The sequence below is a fragment of the Lathamus discolor genome, chromosome 10 (assembly GCF_037157495.1).
Source record: "Lathamus discolor isolate bLatDis1 chromosome 10, bLatDis1.hap1, whole genome shotgun sequence".
Lineage (NCBI taxonomy): Eukaryota > Metazoa > Chordata > Aves > Psittaciformes > Psittacidae > Lathamus > Lathamus discolor.
In genome coordinates this window covers 11242612-11258908 of record NC_088893.1, presented here as the reverse complement: position 1 = coordinate 11258908, position 16297 = coordinate 11242612, and the positions used below count along the sequence as shown (strand labels likewise).

General features: G+C 38.4%; 1 protein-coding gene across 1 annotated transcript in view; it reads right to left on the bottom strand.

Moving 5' to 3' along the window:
* CPEB4 (cytoplasmic polyadenylation element binding protein 4) overlaps positions 1–16297 on the bottom strand; it is a 43021-nt gene that overhangs the window by 19104 nt on the left and 7620 nt on the right. Inside the window, exon 2 of the mRNA XM_065690163.1 lies at positions 10872–10953. Within this exon, the coding sequence (XP_065546235.1) occupies positions 10872–10953 (82 nt within the window). The remainder of the gene's footprint in view (positions 1–10871; positions 10954–16297) is intronic.

The following is a 16297-nucleotide window of genomic DNA, read 5'->3' as shown; positions in this document are numbered from 1 at the left end:
GCTTCCAGAGAGCTGTTTAAGCCTCAGTCTGAAGGGGAAACGGAAAAAAAGGGGAAAAAAAAGGCTACCTATGAAAAGACTGCAGTTTAGTTTGTGTGAGAACTTAAAAAACCACAACCATCGTTATTCCTTCCCTGCTGATGCTCTCAGATAGTCTGCCTGCCACACTAACACAGTGCCAGGCAGACTGAACCCCAAGAGATGCTCTTTCATACATTTCAACAGCCACTTAACTACCTGTGAAAGGTGACAAACCAAACCCAGTCTCACTCCTTTGAAAAACACAGAAGCTTCAAAGCTGACTTTGAAGTTTTCTTTGCTATCAAACAGAAGAATACAGAGAAATCTCCTAAACAAAGCTGCTATAGAACCTAAACATAGCCATAGCTTTATCTACAAGGTATCAATACTTCCATAATTCCAATGATGTTACACTGGCTCACTGCAAATCCATTGAAGTGGAACCCTTTAAAATCATACACATTTGAATACAACTCTTTTTCCTCATCTAGGAACCCCCACAGGTCAGAGATAAGAAACCAAAAGCAGAAGAGCAAATAACGAAGCACAACCTCTGATGGAGAACGGATGTTAGCTGGAATTATACATGTATTTTGGAAAAGCAGGTACCCTACTGCTGGTGGCATGGAGTTTTATTTGACGCTAACGTATGACTAGTGAAGAATAGACAGAAGTTACAAAAACATTCAATCTTTTCCATTAATACATCTTCCAGTTTATGCTATAATTGGCAGCATTTATCTTTTGAACACTTAAACTATTACTATATTAATTTTAAAAATAGAAAACGAAATGCAGAGTTTGTAACTGGGAAAGGGAAAAGCATGACACAGCTTTGTAAGCAAAGAGCAAATCAGGTTCTCAGCCACAAAACCACTTCAAATGTGGCAACTTCAGTAAATTCCAAATACATACTAATAATGGACCTTCTGACAGGAGGAAAGAATGGAATGTCATTGCTAAATATTCCTAGATATACTTTTTAAGTTACAAGAACAATTTATTGAGCCTATTACAGAACTTACTGAGTAACTTCTGAAAACATTTGAAAAAAGAGCAAGAACTTCACAAACCTGCCATTCCCAGTTATGGTTCATATGCATGGTGCTCCTGGACTCTTTATACACAGCATTTCACCTCAAGAGATGCTGGTATCTGCTTATACCATCATATCTATACCACGAATTCTGCCCATGCTTTAACGAATAATGAAATGGTTAATGAAATAACCCAAAATGCAATTCCTGCATGTGACTTCCAAGAGCTGGGTTTACACTGGCATATACTCCCATGCTGCAAGATTTAAACCCAGAGTTCCTTAAGTACAATAATAGGTTCAAAGCAACTTATTTTTGTCTGTGGAAGGAATGATCACAAGACAGCCTGGAATGCAACATGAGGGCTTTGTTCCTTTTTAAGCATCCTCTGACTTCACTCCCAAACAATAAGGAAATATTAACAGCAAGCAAGCTCAAGTCTCTGCAGTGTAGTATTTCCCCATTTTTCACTTTCACATGAAAATAGCACAGAAAAGACATTAATTTTCCCAGTAATATATGTAAAAACCCCAGTATTATACACTTCCCCACACCCAATCCAAATGGAAGGAGAAACAGAAAACTGTGGTTTAAAAGAGTCAGCACTTCATTTCCTCTGCCTAGATTCAAAATGCTGTATGGGGCCAGACACCAACACTGTTTATTCTAGCAATTTCAAATGGCACACGAACAACCAAGACATTTTTTAGAATGCCTTCAAAAAGCTATCCCCACCTCCCTCAGCATTTGTGCAATGACACTAAGGGCAACATGAAGAATTGTACGTAACGCTACTGTAAGTTACTGGGAATTTATTAATGTATCACAAATTGTTTTATGTATTTATCCCCACATTCTACCCACAAAATTTACTTTTTTCTAATACCTATTCAGTCTGACTGCTGAGCCGGGATTCCTCTTAATAGGATTTCTAATTAAAGCTGAAAGGATACCACTACCTCTAAAGACACTTGCCATTTACATATTTAGAGACAGTACGTGGCTGTTCCACTCACCTGGAAGTCCAACTATCAACATTACAGTGGTGAAGAAAAACAAACAAAAAACTAGCACCACCAATCTGTGTTCCAACAAACAGTACATTAAGCCAAATATGGCTAAATCTATTGCAAGGTGTATTTTCAGATTTGCCTCATCAATAGTGCTCATCGTTCTACCTAATTCTGAATTCAAATAAGTAGACACTGCATACACAAATCCTATATGCATCACATTTTGATCTCAAAATATCTTAAGTAATTGATGCAAATTTCAGGCTGCTGCACAGTCACTCTTGGGCATATGCAAAGACTGCCCACTACTAAAAACTGTCTCTGTATGACTTTCCTATTTGTTTATCTTTTATGCTTACACCTCATCTGTCACCTCCTTATCTTTTCTCCAAACTCACCCCCATTCTCCCATTTCTTCTTTATCTCCAAGTTTAAGAAAAGCACTTCACGTTTTTCCTTCTGCTCCTTTCATGCCATCTCCAGCCTGATAAACACGATGGGAATATGCACGATGGGGCTAACAAAAGACTCAAAGACTTAACAATTTAACATCAAGGAAAAAAGTGAACAAAGTGAGCAAAAAGACCAAATACAGGTAGTTTATGCAGTCTGGGAGGGGACGCTGGCAAGCTCTCTGTCTTCTAAAATAAGGAACAGACACTGCTCACAGAATACAGCTCCAAATTAAAGAGTGCTTTGAAGATGATCCAGAATGGCCAGGGATTATCAAAGCAAGAATTCAGAAAAGGAAAAAAACCCCACCAAAACCAAATGCACTTGGTGGACAGTGATACTAAACAAAGCAGAAGATTGAACACACTTCTGCAAAAAGGGATGGAATTATTTTAACAAAGACAAAAAAAAAGGAAAGCAAGAAAACTTAGAAAGGTTTTAATCAGATCAGCAAGGCGGCTGTCCTGGAATTCAGCACGGCTCTGTTGGCTGTAATACTTTTGAAGATCAAATCACTGACTTAGACATTAAAACTTTTAGCAGTATTTCAGTGCTTTGTTGTGTTTTAAAAATCTCTGCCACATAATTTGCAGCATACATTCCTAGGAAGCATTTTGTCTAAGGAGTATGAAAGGCATTTAATTTTCCATACAGGCTCTGGAGGTGGGACAGCACGGCAAGGGGCCTGCAAGAAATGTTTTAAAACTGGACAAAAAAAAGTAGGTCTTATACTCCAATGAAGTGAACAGGAATCCTAACTGATTTCAAAGCTGGACCAGGATCAGAAAACCCTGGGATATTTGTACTGCTCTGTGGTGGCAGGAGAAGGAATTTCCTGGCCTGAAAGGGTGGTTACATTAATACACTCTTGCTCATTGCTCAATGGCTCCATTTTAGACAGACAGCATAAATCAAGGTGTTGCTCTTCCTCAGCTGAATTAATACCCTACCTCAAAATCCTCCAGTAGTGAAGAACAAGCATCCAGTTGCTTGATATCTGCATTGTCAAGACCTGTATTTCTATAAAAATGCAAGTATCATTAGAAAGTTTAAACTCCTCAGCAATTCTTGTGTCACAGTAGCACTAGCAGAGGTAGCCAACCGTACCTGTTTCCTTACCTTATTTTCTTCTACTACCATAGCATGCATATTTAGCATAAGTCAATCTCAAATTCTGAATGCAGTTCCAAAGGCACATAAATGTCAAAGTTTTGAAACATTCCCCTAACTCTGAGCAGCACCATTAAGCTAAAACTACTTCCCACACACTGAAAATTAAGACTATCAATAAATCCAATGGAATTAATTTAATGCCAACAGTAATCCACTTCTTCCATGAGGTTTTTTCCATCACTGAAAACAAAAACCTGCCACATTTGGGTACATCAGTTGGATTGTGCTACAATTTCCTAAGTTATTCCAGATGACTGCAAAAATATTTATTATTCAGTCTTAATGTTGCATCCCTGTCCTGGGATTTTTGTAGCTTTCACTGTAATATGAGCTTCTGCAGCAAACAGTAAGATGCATAGCAGTAACTACTGCTTTATTTTTTAAATCATATGCATCAGTGTACATGGATCCAAATGTATTATTAAATAATATACAATGTTTCCTGAGACAGTATAAATGGGTCTTGGCTCTTCTCAATTCGTAACAGAAAATGAAGATGCCAAAGTGAAAATCTTAACCTACATTGCCTCAGAGCAAACTGTGTTCCAGTCCATACGTTCTTCCAAAGAACGGGCAAATCCTCATTGCATTTACACCCGTCGAAACGCTGACAATCCAACTGCTATAAATTTAATTAATTCTCTTATTTTTTTAATTGACCCCATTTTCTTATGATACACAGTGCCGCAAAGCCAGGCAAACATTTTATAAGTTAGCAATCAGTATACTTTCAAGGCTTTAACTGTCAAAAACATCCTGATACACCCGTGTTCTTCCTCTTGCTACACAAACCAACCAGACCCAGGGCATTCCCACTGCTTACAGCCCGGTGGGGTTTGAAAGTAAGTAGATAAGGAAGCAAAATCTTGAATTATGGAGAGTCGGGGGGGGGGGGGGGGGGGGGGAGAGAGAGTGGGCCTGCCTGTGACTTTAAGACCATAGCCATATTAAAACCCCCTATTGTTGTTTAATCTCGGTACTACACAACCGGAGACGATCAGGCAGACTTCAGCAGTGCCTCCAGGAAGCACAAGACAAACGATGACCTTTAAATCTGAGCTCACGGAAAAGCCCACTCCAAACAGCCACTGGAACCTGCCGCTGCGGGCCATGCTCTGCAGTGTTCCCCACACCCGACACCTCTGGTCAACTCGCACCAGCTTGAAAACACAACAGAGGTTCGGCTACAATTACGAAGCAACGCCTATCGCCGAGCACAGCTAAACCCCGCTGAGAGAGCAAAGATACCTCGCGGTGCTGAACCGTCATCTGCCAGCGCACACCGCCCCGAGCCCGGCGCGCCAGGGCGGAGGAGGAGGAAGAGGAGCAGGAGGAGGAGCAGGAGCAGGAAGAAGAGGAGCAGGAGCTGCAGCTCAGCCGAAGGGGCACAGAGACAGTATTCGGGATAGTCCACGCAGGCAACAATTGCAGGGGGAATTCCAATCCCCCTCTGTTCCACGGGCCCGTCTGAGCCAGAGCTCGGCAGTGCAGAGAGGGCTAGCTGTTGAGCTGCACTGCTTTGATCTATGTGTCAGTGGGCTGCCACCGCAGAAACATTCCCCTTCATCCCTGCCAGCAACGCACAAAGCGGTCACCTCCGCGGGTAGCATTTGGTAGCGCCGGGCGGGACGGCTGGCGGCGCCCGGGGCGCACCGGAACGAGGCTCCTCAGGATAGAGCTTGTGTGCGGGGTGTATTTTGTCCTCTCGCTAGGTATGGGCTGTGTTCACCTCACACTGGTAGCAAGTTTGGGGGATGGAGTTTTTTCCTTCCAAATCAAGTTTTGCCTTTCTAAGCCCCATCACATTAGGCATCTCTTAAAGAAGCACTTATTTCAAGCCACAAACACAAATGTCAAAAGAGAAAGCTAGGAGTTTTATCAGATCATTGCCAAGGGATGTAAAACCGTACACTGTGTATGGTTGTGATTACTTCTAAGTAATGATCTGGTTGCAATATGTATTAATATAAAATTTCTCTTCCTTCCTGCTGCCCAGGTGATTCCATTTTCTTACTCGGTTGTTTTGTTTCCAAACAAAGGCTCTGGCAAACACATCAGAGCTAAATCAACAAACACTTAAGTTGCCAAGAGAGGAACTAAGGAGGAAAGCATACCAAAAGACTAAAAATACTGAACATTACCCCAAAATGTTGAATATTGGCTGCATTTAGAAAGAAAGCATGCCCTCACTTGTTAGTAGTACTCTAACCCAACTGGAAATAGTGGATTGCAAAAGGAATGGGAGCTGCTGATTTCAAATAAGCCTCACATACATAGCTCCACCAGCATGAGTTGTAGTTTATTGCTATTAGACCCAGTTCAGCAATATTATGAGATAGTAGAACAATTGGTTTTCCTCTTAATTTATATGCACTCAAGTCTGTAAATCCCGTTAGCCTTTCCTGGTTACTGCATAGGAGGTAAAATTCAAGCAGATCCTGAGTAGGAACCATTCAAGACAGTAATTCATGACAGCCTCCAAAAACAAATAGGGCAAATCTGAATTGTCTACAAAAGATTGTCTACAGCCTGGTGCAGCAGAAGCAAGAGTTTCTGTGCATTTTACCCTAAGCTGGATACATTAAAAACTTACAAATGAGTAATGAGTAAAATGGTTGCCCAAGGAAGTTGTGAATGCTCCATCCCTGGCGGTGTTCAACGCCAGGCTGAACAGAGCCTTGGGTGATACGGTTTAGCATGAGCTGCCCTTGCCCATGGCAGGGGGGTTGGAACTTGATGATCTTAAGGTCCTTTCCAACCCTCACTATTCTGTGATTCTATGATAATCCTTAGAGAAGCTTGTTCTGAGACAAGGCAGCCAAACAAAATCAGCTACTAATGCTGTTCTCAGGAGATTGAGGTGGGATCAGCACAGTTCCCCTGTGAAAGCTCACTCGCATGCACAAGGCACCAGAGGCGTGAAGATGAGGCAGTGCCAGTACAAGTCTGTGTACACGCTTGCCAGGGGCCTTTGACTTTCAGAACTCAGTAACTACATCACATAACCTTATACAGACCAACAGCAGGGAAGAAAGGTTGAACTTAGCCACCAACCTGAGTCTTTGCTGTCAATTCTTCATTGCTATGAAAACAAAGCTGGGTTTAAAATATAAGAAAAAAACCTCAAAATCTATTATTTTACACTTTCAAATAGTTCATGTTGATAGATAAAGGACCACTTCCCTAAAAGGAAACGCAGCCTTTGTTATTTAGCCCTTGGCAAAATAGGAACTGATTCTCACCAGATTCTCATTAATTTTCTGGCTCATATAGGAAACCAAATGGCCCATTCTACTCCATTAACACAAACATGTTACATAATCCATACAGCTAGGAAAGAAACAACTTGTTCAATTTCTTATCTGATAGTCAGAAAACACTGTCAAAACTATTTTGGTCCCTTTCATCAAAGAATACTTTATGAGGTTTACATACTTTCTTCACAGCTGAGATGACAGTTTTTCAGATCAATATGAAAAAGCTGATGATTGCTTTAAAAATAGTTAAGTAGATCCACTTGCTCAGAGAAATCCTAAATGGTGCCAGTTCTCATCATTCTACCTTTGCAGCTATAAAATTTAGAGCTGCTGTTCAACTGTTTCTCCCAGTGTTTGCATGTATACTCTGACCTTATGCTACTTCCAAAACCTTCCTTCTTGTGTGCAAGTACATTTCTTTACAGACTATTTTACTTCACAGCGTTCATGCAAATACTGAGCTATTCACACCCAAATTTTGCAGGAGTGCTTTGCAGTGCCAGAAGCAGATGTACTGGCCTGGTTCTTTAATCAATTTCACTTTGCATAATTTCCAGGCAATAACCTTATATTCTGAACTGAACCATAGGATATTTCAGTAATAAAACAGTCTGTGGTTATAAAGTATTTAAAGACAGTTCAGTGCCACTTAACAAGGAAATATTTAGTCAATCTACTACTATTACAGTTATGCTCAAATTGCCATGTGGAAGACCCAGATTCAGAAATCAGTCTCTGGATCCCAGGCTCAGCTCACGAAGGCCGAATACATTGTGAAGAAGATGCAATTAGTCTCCAGGGAAAGGCTTCTGCAGGCTGTCATTGGCTGTGCAGCATGCAGCACACTCACTCGTGTGGATAAAAATAACATATTGAAATGGCAGCTGCTCAGCAAAGGAAGAGGATTTGAACAGGGATAAAAATATACCTTAAAAAGAGGAGGGGGGGAGGAGGTAAAATGCCTACCAAAAGCATTAAAAGGTAAAACTGAATGTACTGAATCAATGATACTTAAGAATCACCTTTGAATCTCAAGCAGGAAACACTATTTCATATAGCAAGACAACTCAAGACCATAATTATTACTGTCTTAAACAAATCAAAACTAGCAGAACCTAATCAGCTCGGTCAAGAAGTACACACTGTGAAAGGATTTCGTTACATTTTGAAGACTTCCTACTTAAAATTTTCTTACGGAATCCAAAACCTGCTGCTTTGAACATACCATTTAAAGACAGAAATTATTCCAAGAGACAGCATGTTCCAAACTGTAACTGGTATCTATTATCATATCCATACTTTGTTTTGAAGGTGTATTTTGACATTGCACCTCTTTCTCTTGAAGTCCATTACAATATGAAAGGGGGTGGTGTTAGTGTTACATACTAAACTAATGTTGAGTCAATATTAAAGCCTCTCAAAGACTCACAAGATAGGAGTGAGACCTATTAGATCATCTAAATTATTTCCATGCCATTCTGAGATTGCTCTCTACAGTATGTTTTATTAGTGTCTTGCCCAGGCTATTTTTAAAGTCTCAAACCCAGAAGCTTTTCCTTTCTGAGAGCTTCCAACTTTAGTTTAAAAGCACTGTATGCACTGATTAACCCATTTAAAAAGCACAACAAAAAACATAGATCAGCTTATTTAACTGCAGGTGTTTGAAATGGCATGCAAGATTTGAAATGACAACCATAATTTGTCGTATTTCTAGATCCAAGGTTTTTAAAGATTCCTTTCAGTTTAAATAAAGATGAGAAAAGGGAAAAACAGGAGAGAATCTGTGTTAAGACATAATCATACACCAATACAGATGAATAAAAACCAGTAGGTTTGTGATCACAGACCCTTCTTCAGACTTGACTTGCAATATGTTTTCTACCACCAAGTTAATGATATTTTTCCAGCTCTAAGTTGCTTTAACTAAAGTTATTTCCTATCCTTCCAAATCCTGCCCTACTTACAGACGATCACTACCGCATTACCACAATACAGCAGATGCTAGTTTGAGTAAAGATCCATTCCTAACTATATTGCAGCAACTAAGTTACTGTATGCTATGCCAGATAAGCAGCAAATTCAGTAAACTGTACATTTCATTATAAGCAAACTTAATGGTTTTGCCAAGGAAATCCTTGAAAAATGAGACTTCACAACAGTGCTTCACATAGGACCACATAAAATTTTCATCTCAGTTTTAAGGATTTTTCTTTATAGTTTTATAACTATTAACTGTAAACAGAATAATTTATAAAGAACTTAAGAAATAATTCCCAGAGCAATACCTGATTGATATTACTGTGTTTTGATCAGTAGGATACAACGCACACAAAACTTTAGATAAACCCTAAGTGGCTCTGCAGAGGGGATTAACAATCAAGCTTAAGCAGGAATTAACACGTATCACAACTATACATCTTCTTTGCTGACACACTTATTCCATCATTCTTTAAACATGGTAAGCACGTAAAATATATTTCAATTGCAAAGAATCTTTTCAAAGCATTTAAACTAAAAGTCTTATTTCTGAGCAGAACTACCCTTGTTTAGTTACTGAGTATAAATACATATGAACCTGACTCTGCTGAATTAATATTTAAAGGGAAATTTTATTTGTTCTACAGCCATGTCACCTTGGGTTGTTATCTTGCCAGATTTCATCAGCTAAAAGCTGGGTTGGGCCTGCCTGACCGTTGAATAGAAGGTCTCAGGGCAAATCCCAGGTGCTGCAGTCAAGGAAGGACACCCAATTGTTGGTTTGAGATACAATGCTGGAGCATAGGATGTTGCCAGACAACATATAAAACAAAAGAAAGCTATTACTACTTGTTGTTAATAAAAGCCTGGTCCCCAGTACATAAGGAGAGAATGTATTTTTGGTTTTATTTCATTTAGCATTGCTATTACCTGTATCAAGCTCTCCTTGTCATTTCAATAGGAAAGTGTATTTGTATTTCTTAGTATACTGGGGATGTGAAATGCAAGCTGCATTTCAGACAACGGTGAATGCAACAAATGCAGGGTATTGACAGTTTATCAAAGGTTGGTCGCTATTAAAACAGGTCAGATTACATTAACACTACAAGCCTTGATATCTTGAAAAGAAATTTACTTTAAGAAACCACAAATGCAGGTTTGTTTTTTTAGTGGTCTCATGACTGGTAACAAAACTGCGTGCTTAGATAATGAGCCTAAGTATTTACTTATACAAGTAACCACTGAACTGAAATAGATTACTCATTATACAAAACTAGACTTCTCAATTTTATACCGTAAACAGTTTCTATTCAGGTTTAGATAAAGCATGTAGACAATGCTTTGAATACTTTGTAAGTTGACATATTTTCAGAGAAAGATTACCTTTGCCGAAAAAAAAAAAGGATAAATCCTAACTGCAGGTCAGTTGAACCTCCCTTTCCCAATGCTATAAAGAATTCTGCAATTCAAGGCCACAACAAAAAGAGAGGCAAAGGACTAAAAAAAAAAAAAAATAAAATAAAAGTGATGAAATTCTCTGTGTTCTTCTAAATGACATAGACAAAACTCATGTGTCCCCAAGGCAGAAAGAACTATGACTTCAGCAGGAAAACACTATTAAGCAAGAAGTTACATCTCACTGCGCTGCTCAAAATGCCTGAAGTTGATCAGTTTTACAGGCTGCGTACATTGCATCTATTACAAACAACACTGGCAACTTACACAAAAGATCAGCTTATGCTTGTTTCCTATTGTTTTGCATAAAGACAAACCACACTCAAGTGCTCATGTGTTGCAATAGCTTCATGTAGAGACAACTGAAAAAAAAAAAAGGGGAGGCCTACCCTGTAGTTTTCCTACCCCAAACTGAAGTTTCTTATTCTAAGCAAGCAGGTCTTCCCAATTATTTACTGCAGGAAATAGTCTCTTTCTAAATTTACCTTTCAGTGAATCGTTTTCAGCTCTCATTATGTCAATTAGGGAGTTCTCCAGTGAATGCATGTCAAAAGTCCTTGTGCGATCCTGCAAGCAAATACAGACAAAGCCATTTAGGCAACACACATTGTTAAACAAGACCATCTGAAACCTAAGAACTTCAGATTTGTTCTACATTACTACAGCATAAGTAAAAACACATACACCACTGAAGCCAGTCTGATATAGAAATATTAAAAATTAGAACATTCTGAAATACGAATCTGATCTACAGCTATCATACCCAGTCATTCAAGAACCCCAATTCAATGCTTAGTTTGGATTCTGTGCTTTACAGTTAAACTTTGTTAAAAATAATTTCACAGTTAAGAAGATCATGTCCCAGGAGACAGAATTGCAAGGAGAAATCATAAATTAGGTATTTCAGCCCAAACTGAAAAAAAAAATCTAAATTCCAGAAACACATAGAATCTCCTTCACCTCAACTGCTACCTCAACAACTGAAATAATCAAATTCTGCACAATCAGTTCTAAGTATTCCACACAATTAGTACTGCTCCAAATAGCTTGGTTTACTAGGTGATAACTTTGCTCTCATTTTTAATTTAGTGAATTCACAAGTTTGGTGTTCCAAACATTGCTAGAACTGAAGGAGGACGCAACAAATGGGAGGCAAGATGTCTCATGTACTTTACTGGTTCATTATCTCAAGCCATTTGATGTATACTTACCAAATATTTTTCCTTCGTTTTAACCAAAGCCATCATTTAAGACATGCATGGTTCTCCATGTCTTAGAAATCTGACATTATATAGTGTAAGACAACATAAAATATCCTAGCACTGCATTATTTTAATTGGCAAATTCAGAATAACTGATACCGTATATAAACTTTGAAACCTTTACAGTATCATAAAAGGTCACTAACAGAGGAAAAAAAATCATTCCCCAAATTATTCACCTATCCATGTTATCTACATATTTATACATTTAGACATTTGTGGAAACACTTGGACAGAATTTTATACATGTATATTAATCAACCTTGAAAGAAGAACTCTAACAATAGATCCAAAGATTTTACTTCATTCCTGTTCTGGCAGATTAATCTCTGAACTAAGGGCAAGCATGGAAAGTATCTGTTCAAAATAAGAAAGCAAAATGTGAGCAATTCAAGACAGACATTTGCTCTAAACTGTTTCTCTACGACTATTGTTATTACAGCAGTGAATATATGTTTTTTTGTCCCTAACTCTAGCTGTGAAGTTGAAATTTCTCCAGAGCACACACACACACAGCTTTCAGCATTTTAAAACCAGTGGTGAAGTAAAAAACTGTATTACATAAAGACTGTTGTGTTATAATGCCCTTTACTTCCAGTGATGACGTGCTAAAGCAGTATTGATCGCAGTGTTGCAAGAGGTATTCTTTATATCAGACAATGATCAGTCATCTCAGACTTTAAACACCTAATACAATTTTAAGGGCAGGAACCCACTAACTCTTGAGTTCTGGTCCATTTCCAAATTCATAAGTTACATTCTGACCTCTAAAAATGCTTTTCTTCAATTACATTTCCTAACATTTTTTTCCTCGCTTCAGAACAGTTTATTACTGATACAGAACAGGTGAAGTATTTCTACCCGGATATGCTGCATTTCAAATAGCATTAGAAAGACCAGAGTTTGGAACCATTTGCCTTATTAGTCCAGCCCGATACCAAATTTGCTATAAAAAGCATAGTGCTACCCTGTCTCTGCACAGCATTTCTTTCCTTGTTCATTTATATTACAAAGTCGTTTGACACACCTTAAAGAAACTTATCACAAGCATTTAAATTCTGTGCTATACTTTTACACATTTCCTACTGGCTTCTTCCTTTACCAGTAATACTTAGTTTATTGTTTTGGTTTATATATTACTAGTTCATAACTATTTCAAACTCTATTTACACTTAAATAGCTTAGCAAGATGGAGTAAAAATCCTTGGGTCTGCATCCCGGGCCCATTAGGATCCAGCAGCTGTGCAACTCAGGAATGGATACTAGAAAACAAATCTACATTTTCAGCAGTCCTCATAGCATGACAAAAATAGCCTAAAATACAGGTAGGAGCATTTTCTGAAAACCTGACATCCCTTAGTAGCTACTCCTTCCATTCCAACTGTCATAAGTGCATTGTGTTTCTCTGTGTGGAACTGACCTCCAGTCCAAGCCATGAACAGCTACAAAATTCTTATTTCACAAAGTGCGGAACCTCGGTAGTTGCAAGTCTTTGTTGAATTTGTGGCACTTAACATTTCAGTTGTGCAAGAGACGTGAAGGAAGAAACCCAGTCCAAGTCATTTCTAGTTCATTGTGCTGTATACATGCTGTAGTATGATGAGCCTAAAGATAGCGTCTTGTCTGTAAAATACACATATGGGATGCACTATAGTAACGAACAGGGAGGATTGCTACAGTGGTAAGTTTCTAATTTTGAGAACAAAGAGTTCAAACATTTGAGAAAGAAATTTGAATTGAACTGGTTTGCTGATAGGAATACCACATCTCTAATGGAAGCTTTTTCTGGTGAGGAGTTTATGGTTTTCCCCTTCTGAGTGCACCAGCTAGTTGTCACTTTTGTAGTATAAGGTCACTAAGATTCTAGGTTCTACTCATACTACAAACATTTTAAAACACATTTAAAACCCTCCACACTGATTCAAAAGTTTAATTGGTCATATTCCTACCTGCAGCTATTAGCAATCACACAAAAAGGAGAACTGGCTAAACTGTGGCCCACATTCATACTCAGGCCTTCCAGTGGTTCCCGTAACTTGTACAGCAATGGAGAAGACTGCCATAGGCTAGAGCATCCTCAACACACGGTATGCTACTATCCATTTCTTGCCTATCTTTCCAATGAAAGATCTCTGTGCTTACAGCATATTTAATCATCTTTGTCAGTTCATGGTGCTGAATTGCCCCAGCCTCAGCACCCTTGGGAAGATCACTTTTTCCTGGGTTGTTTGAGACAGTTTGCTCCTCTGTGCCTCTGCTTATCAATTAGAAGTTGGCAAATCACGTTAAGCACAACACTAAGAGCCACTATTACTATTATATTGAATTTGGATATATTAACATATGAAATTAATGCAGCAATCCACATCTCTGGAAATGCAGAATAAGTCAAGAACTTGGTATATAAATAAACAAAATACCCCTATCCTATGAAAAGATGTCAGTCATGACATCTATTGATACTAATAAAGGATTATATAAATAAATATAGAAATAAAGACCAGCCAAAATGCCATGCCTCTCTGGTTCAGAGGCTTGCACAGTGCTTCTTCTAAAAGAACTCCATTAATGGAGTTGATTACTTGCCCCAGTGCTGAAAGGGTTCATGCTACTAGAGAAAGTCACCACTGGTAGTTTGAATTTCAGAGTTTTTATATTACTTAAAGGCCTTTGATAGTGAGACTACTTTGAAAAAAGTAGCACAAATTGTGCCTGTCTTAACTTCCAAATTGACCTGCACATCTTATCAGAAACACATATCTGAAATGTATATATGTATTATATAACCAGCATAAAGACTGATAACAGGCTAGTGGTAGTGGCCATATTGTTGAACAGACTTGTAACTATACATTTAATTCCATAACATCAGAAAAGCTGTAACAGTCAAGATACTGATCATTAACTGGCAACTAAAGGTGAGATAGATATTAGTTATAAGTTGCAAAGCACATAAACCACACTGTACTTTGGGAAAAAAGGTGATGTTTTCTTCAAAAGATTTCACGTAGACAGAATTAGTAACACTATAAGTGGTGTTTTTTTAATGGATCAATTCACAGAGTTGCAGTGCTTTGCATGGAGCTGGATTGCTTACTGTAAACTTTTTGATTTATTTGTAAAGAAAAGATACAGGGGTAATGACAGACTGGACTAAAGCAGAGTATGTACACTTTAGGAACAAAATTGGTTAACTACAGCCTGCTGTTATTTACCCAAGTTAATCACAAGAACTTGGCTTTACACAGGTTTGTTTAGAGCATCTCAAAGTTTGCTTTATCAGAGGGCTCAAAGGGCACACACATTTATCCTGGGGAAATAGAACTGAGGTAGAAACACATCAGGTTGAACACAAGGCCACAAAAAGCAAAGAAATAAACAAACCAAAAAGAAAGAAATCAACCTGCAGTCTTAATACATGACTATGTTGAAAATGTCAGCCAACATTTCAAAAGACATTCATCAACCATAATGTTGAATAAGCAGTATTGTTTTCTCAATAATACACAAGAAGCGACAGCGCATCTGGTTAAGAGAGAGCTATCAAGACTAAATATTCTGCATCAGCAAGCACACAAGTTTTGAACTATACACTGGCCACCCCTGTCTACAGAAAAATGAAATTATTCTGATTCTCCTACCACCTAGAAATGATTTGTGAGTATGTGCAGTGCTCATAATAATGCAATCTCATTGTTAAAGCATGGAGAGAAGAACTCAGGACTTATGTCACAACTCTGTCGTTGGATCCAGTCAGCATCAGCAAACCACTTTACCTCTGGGACTGCAGTGGTTTCCCCACTAGCACCCAGACAGATCAGAGGTCTTGTAAAACAATGAAGCCACTTGTAATAGGAAATCACTAAATTCTGAATCCTATTCCAATTTTATTTTTCAAAGTCCAAAGACATGCCATTCCTAAAAGAAAGTCACTTAGTGCTACGCCTATACGCTGTATATACTCGGACATCCTCATCTACAGAAGAAATTAAACATGAATTTTTCATGCACTGGATGATCATACTTTGCACTTGAAAATCACACACCTAAATTCTACTGCACAATAGAAAAATGTACATCTAACTTAAGTAAAGTGCAGATTCATTATAGTTAATCTGTACCCACAGCATTATCATCACCTGAACAAGTCCAGAACCCAAGAGTCTTCATTTTGGGCCTCCCAGTGCTAAACCCCCAAACTTTACAACAAGTAAAGCCTGGCAAGGTATGAGCACTGGCTGGTAGCTAGGGGTATGCATGATCTTACAAAATCTGATTTCTCTGAAGACTGAGGCATCAGTAATCATGCAAAACATGCCATCACATTAAGTAATTTATTGCAGGTGATTAAGCAATATTTATTATGGAGTAGGTGTAGTTTTAAATACATAAAATAAGCCCCAGTTTTACATCTTGTCAAACCAGAATACTTGTGAAAACTAGAAAACTCACAACTACGTTTGCTACCCTCATTATAGCTTGGGAAGCCTGAAACTTTCTGTAAACCTTGTGAACATTTCCCACAATTCAAAAGCCTTGTGTCTCAGGCAAAGTAAAGCATGTAGAGAGAGGTGGTATTGTAGGTACTAAATACAAGTTCCACGCTTTTCTTTTAATTGCAAAGGAAATTTGGACTCGATTCTACTTCT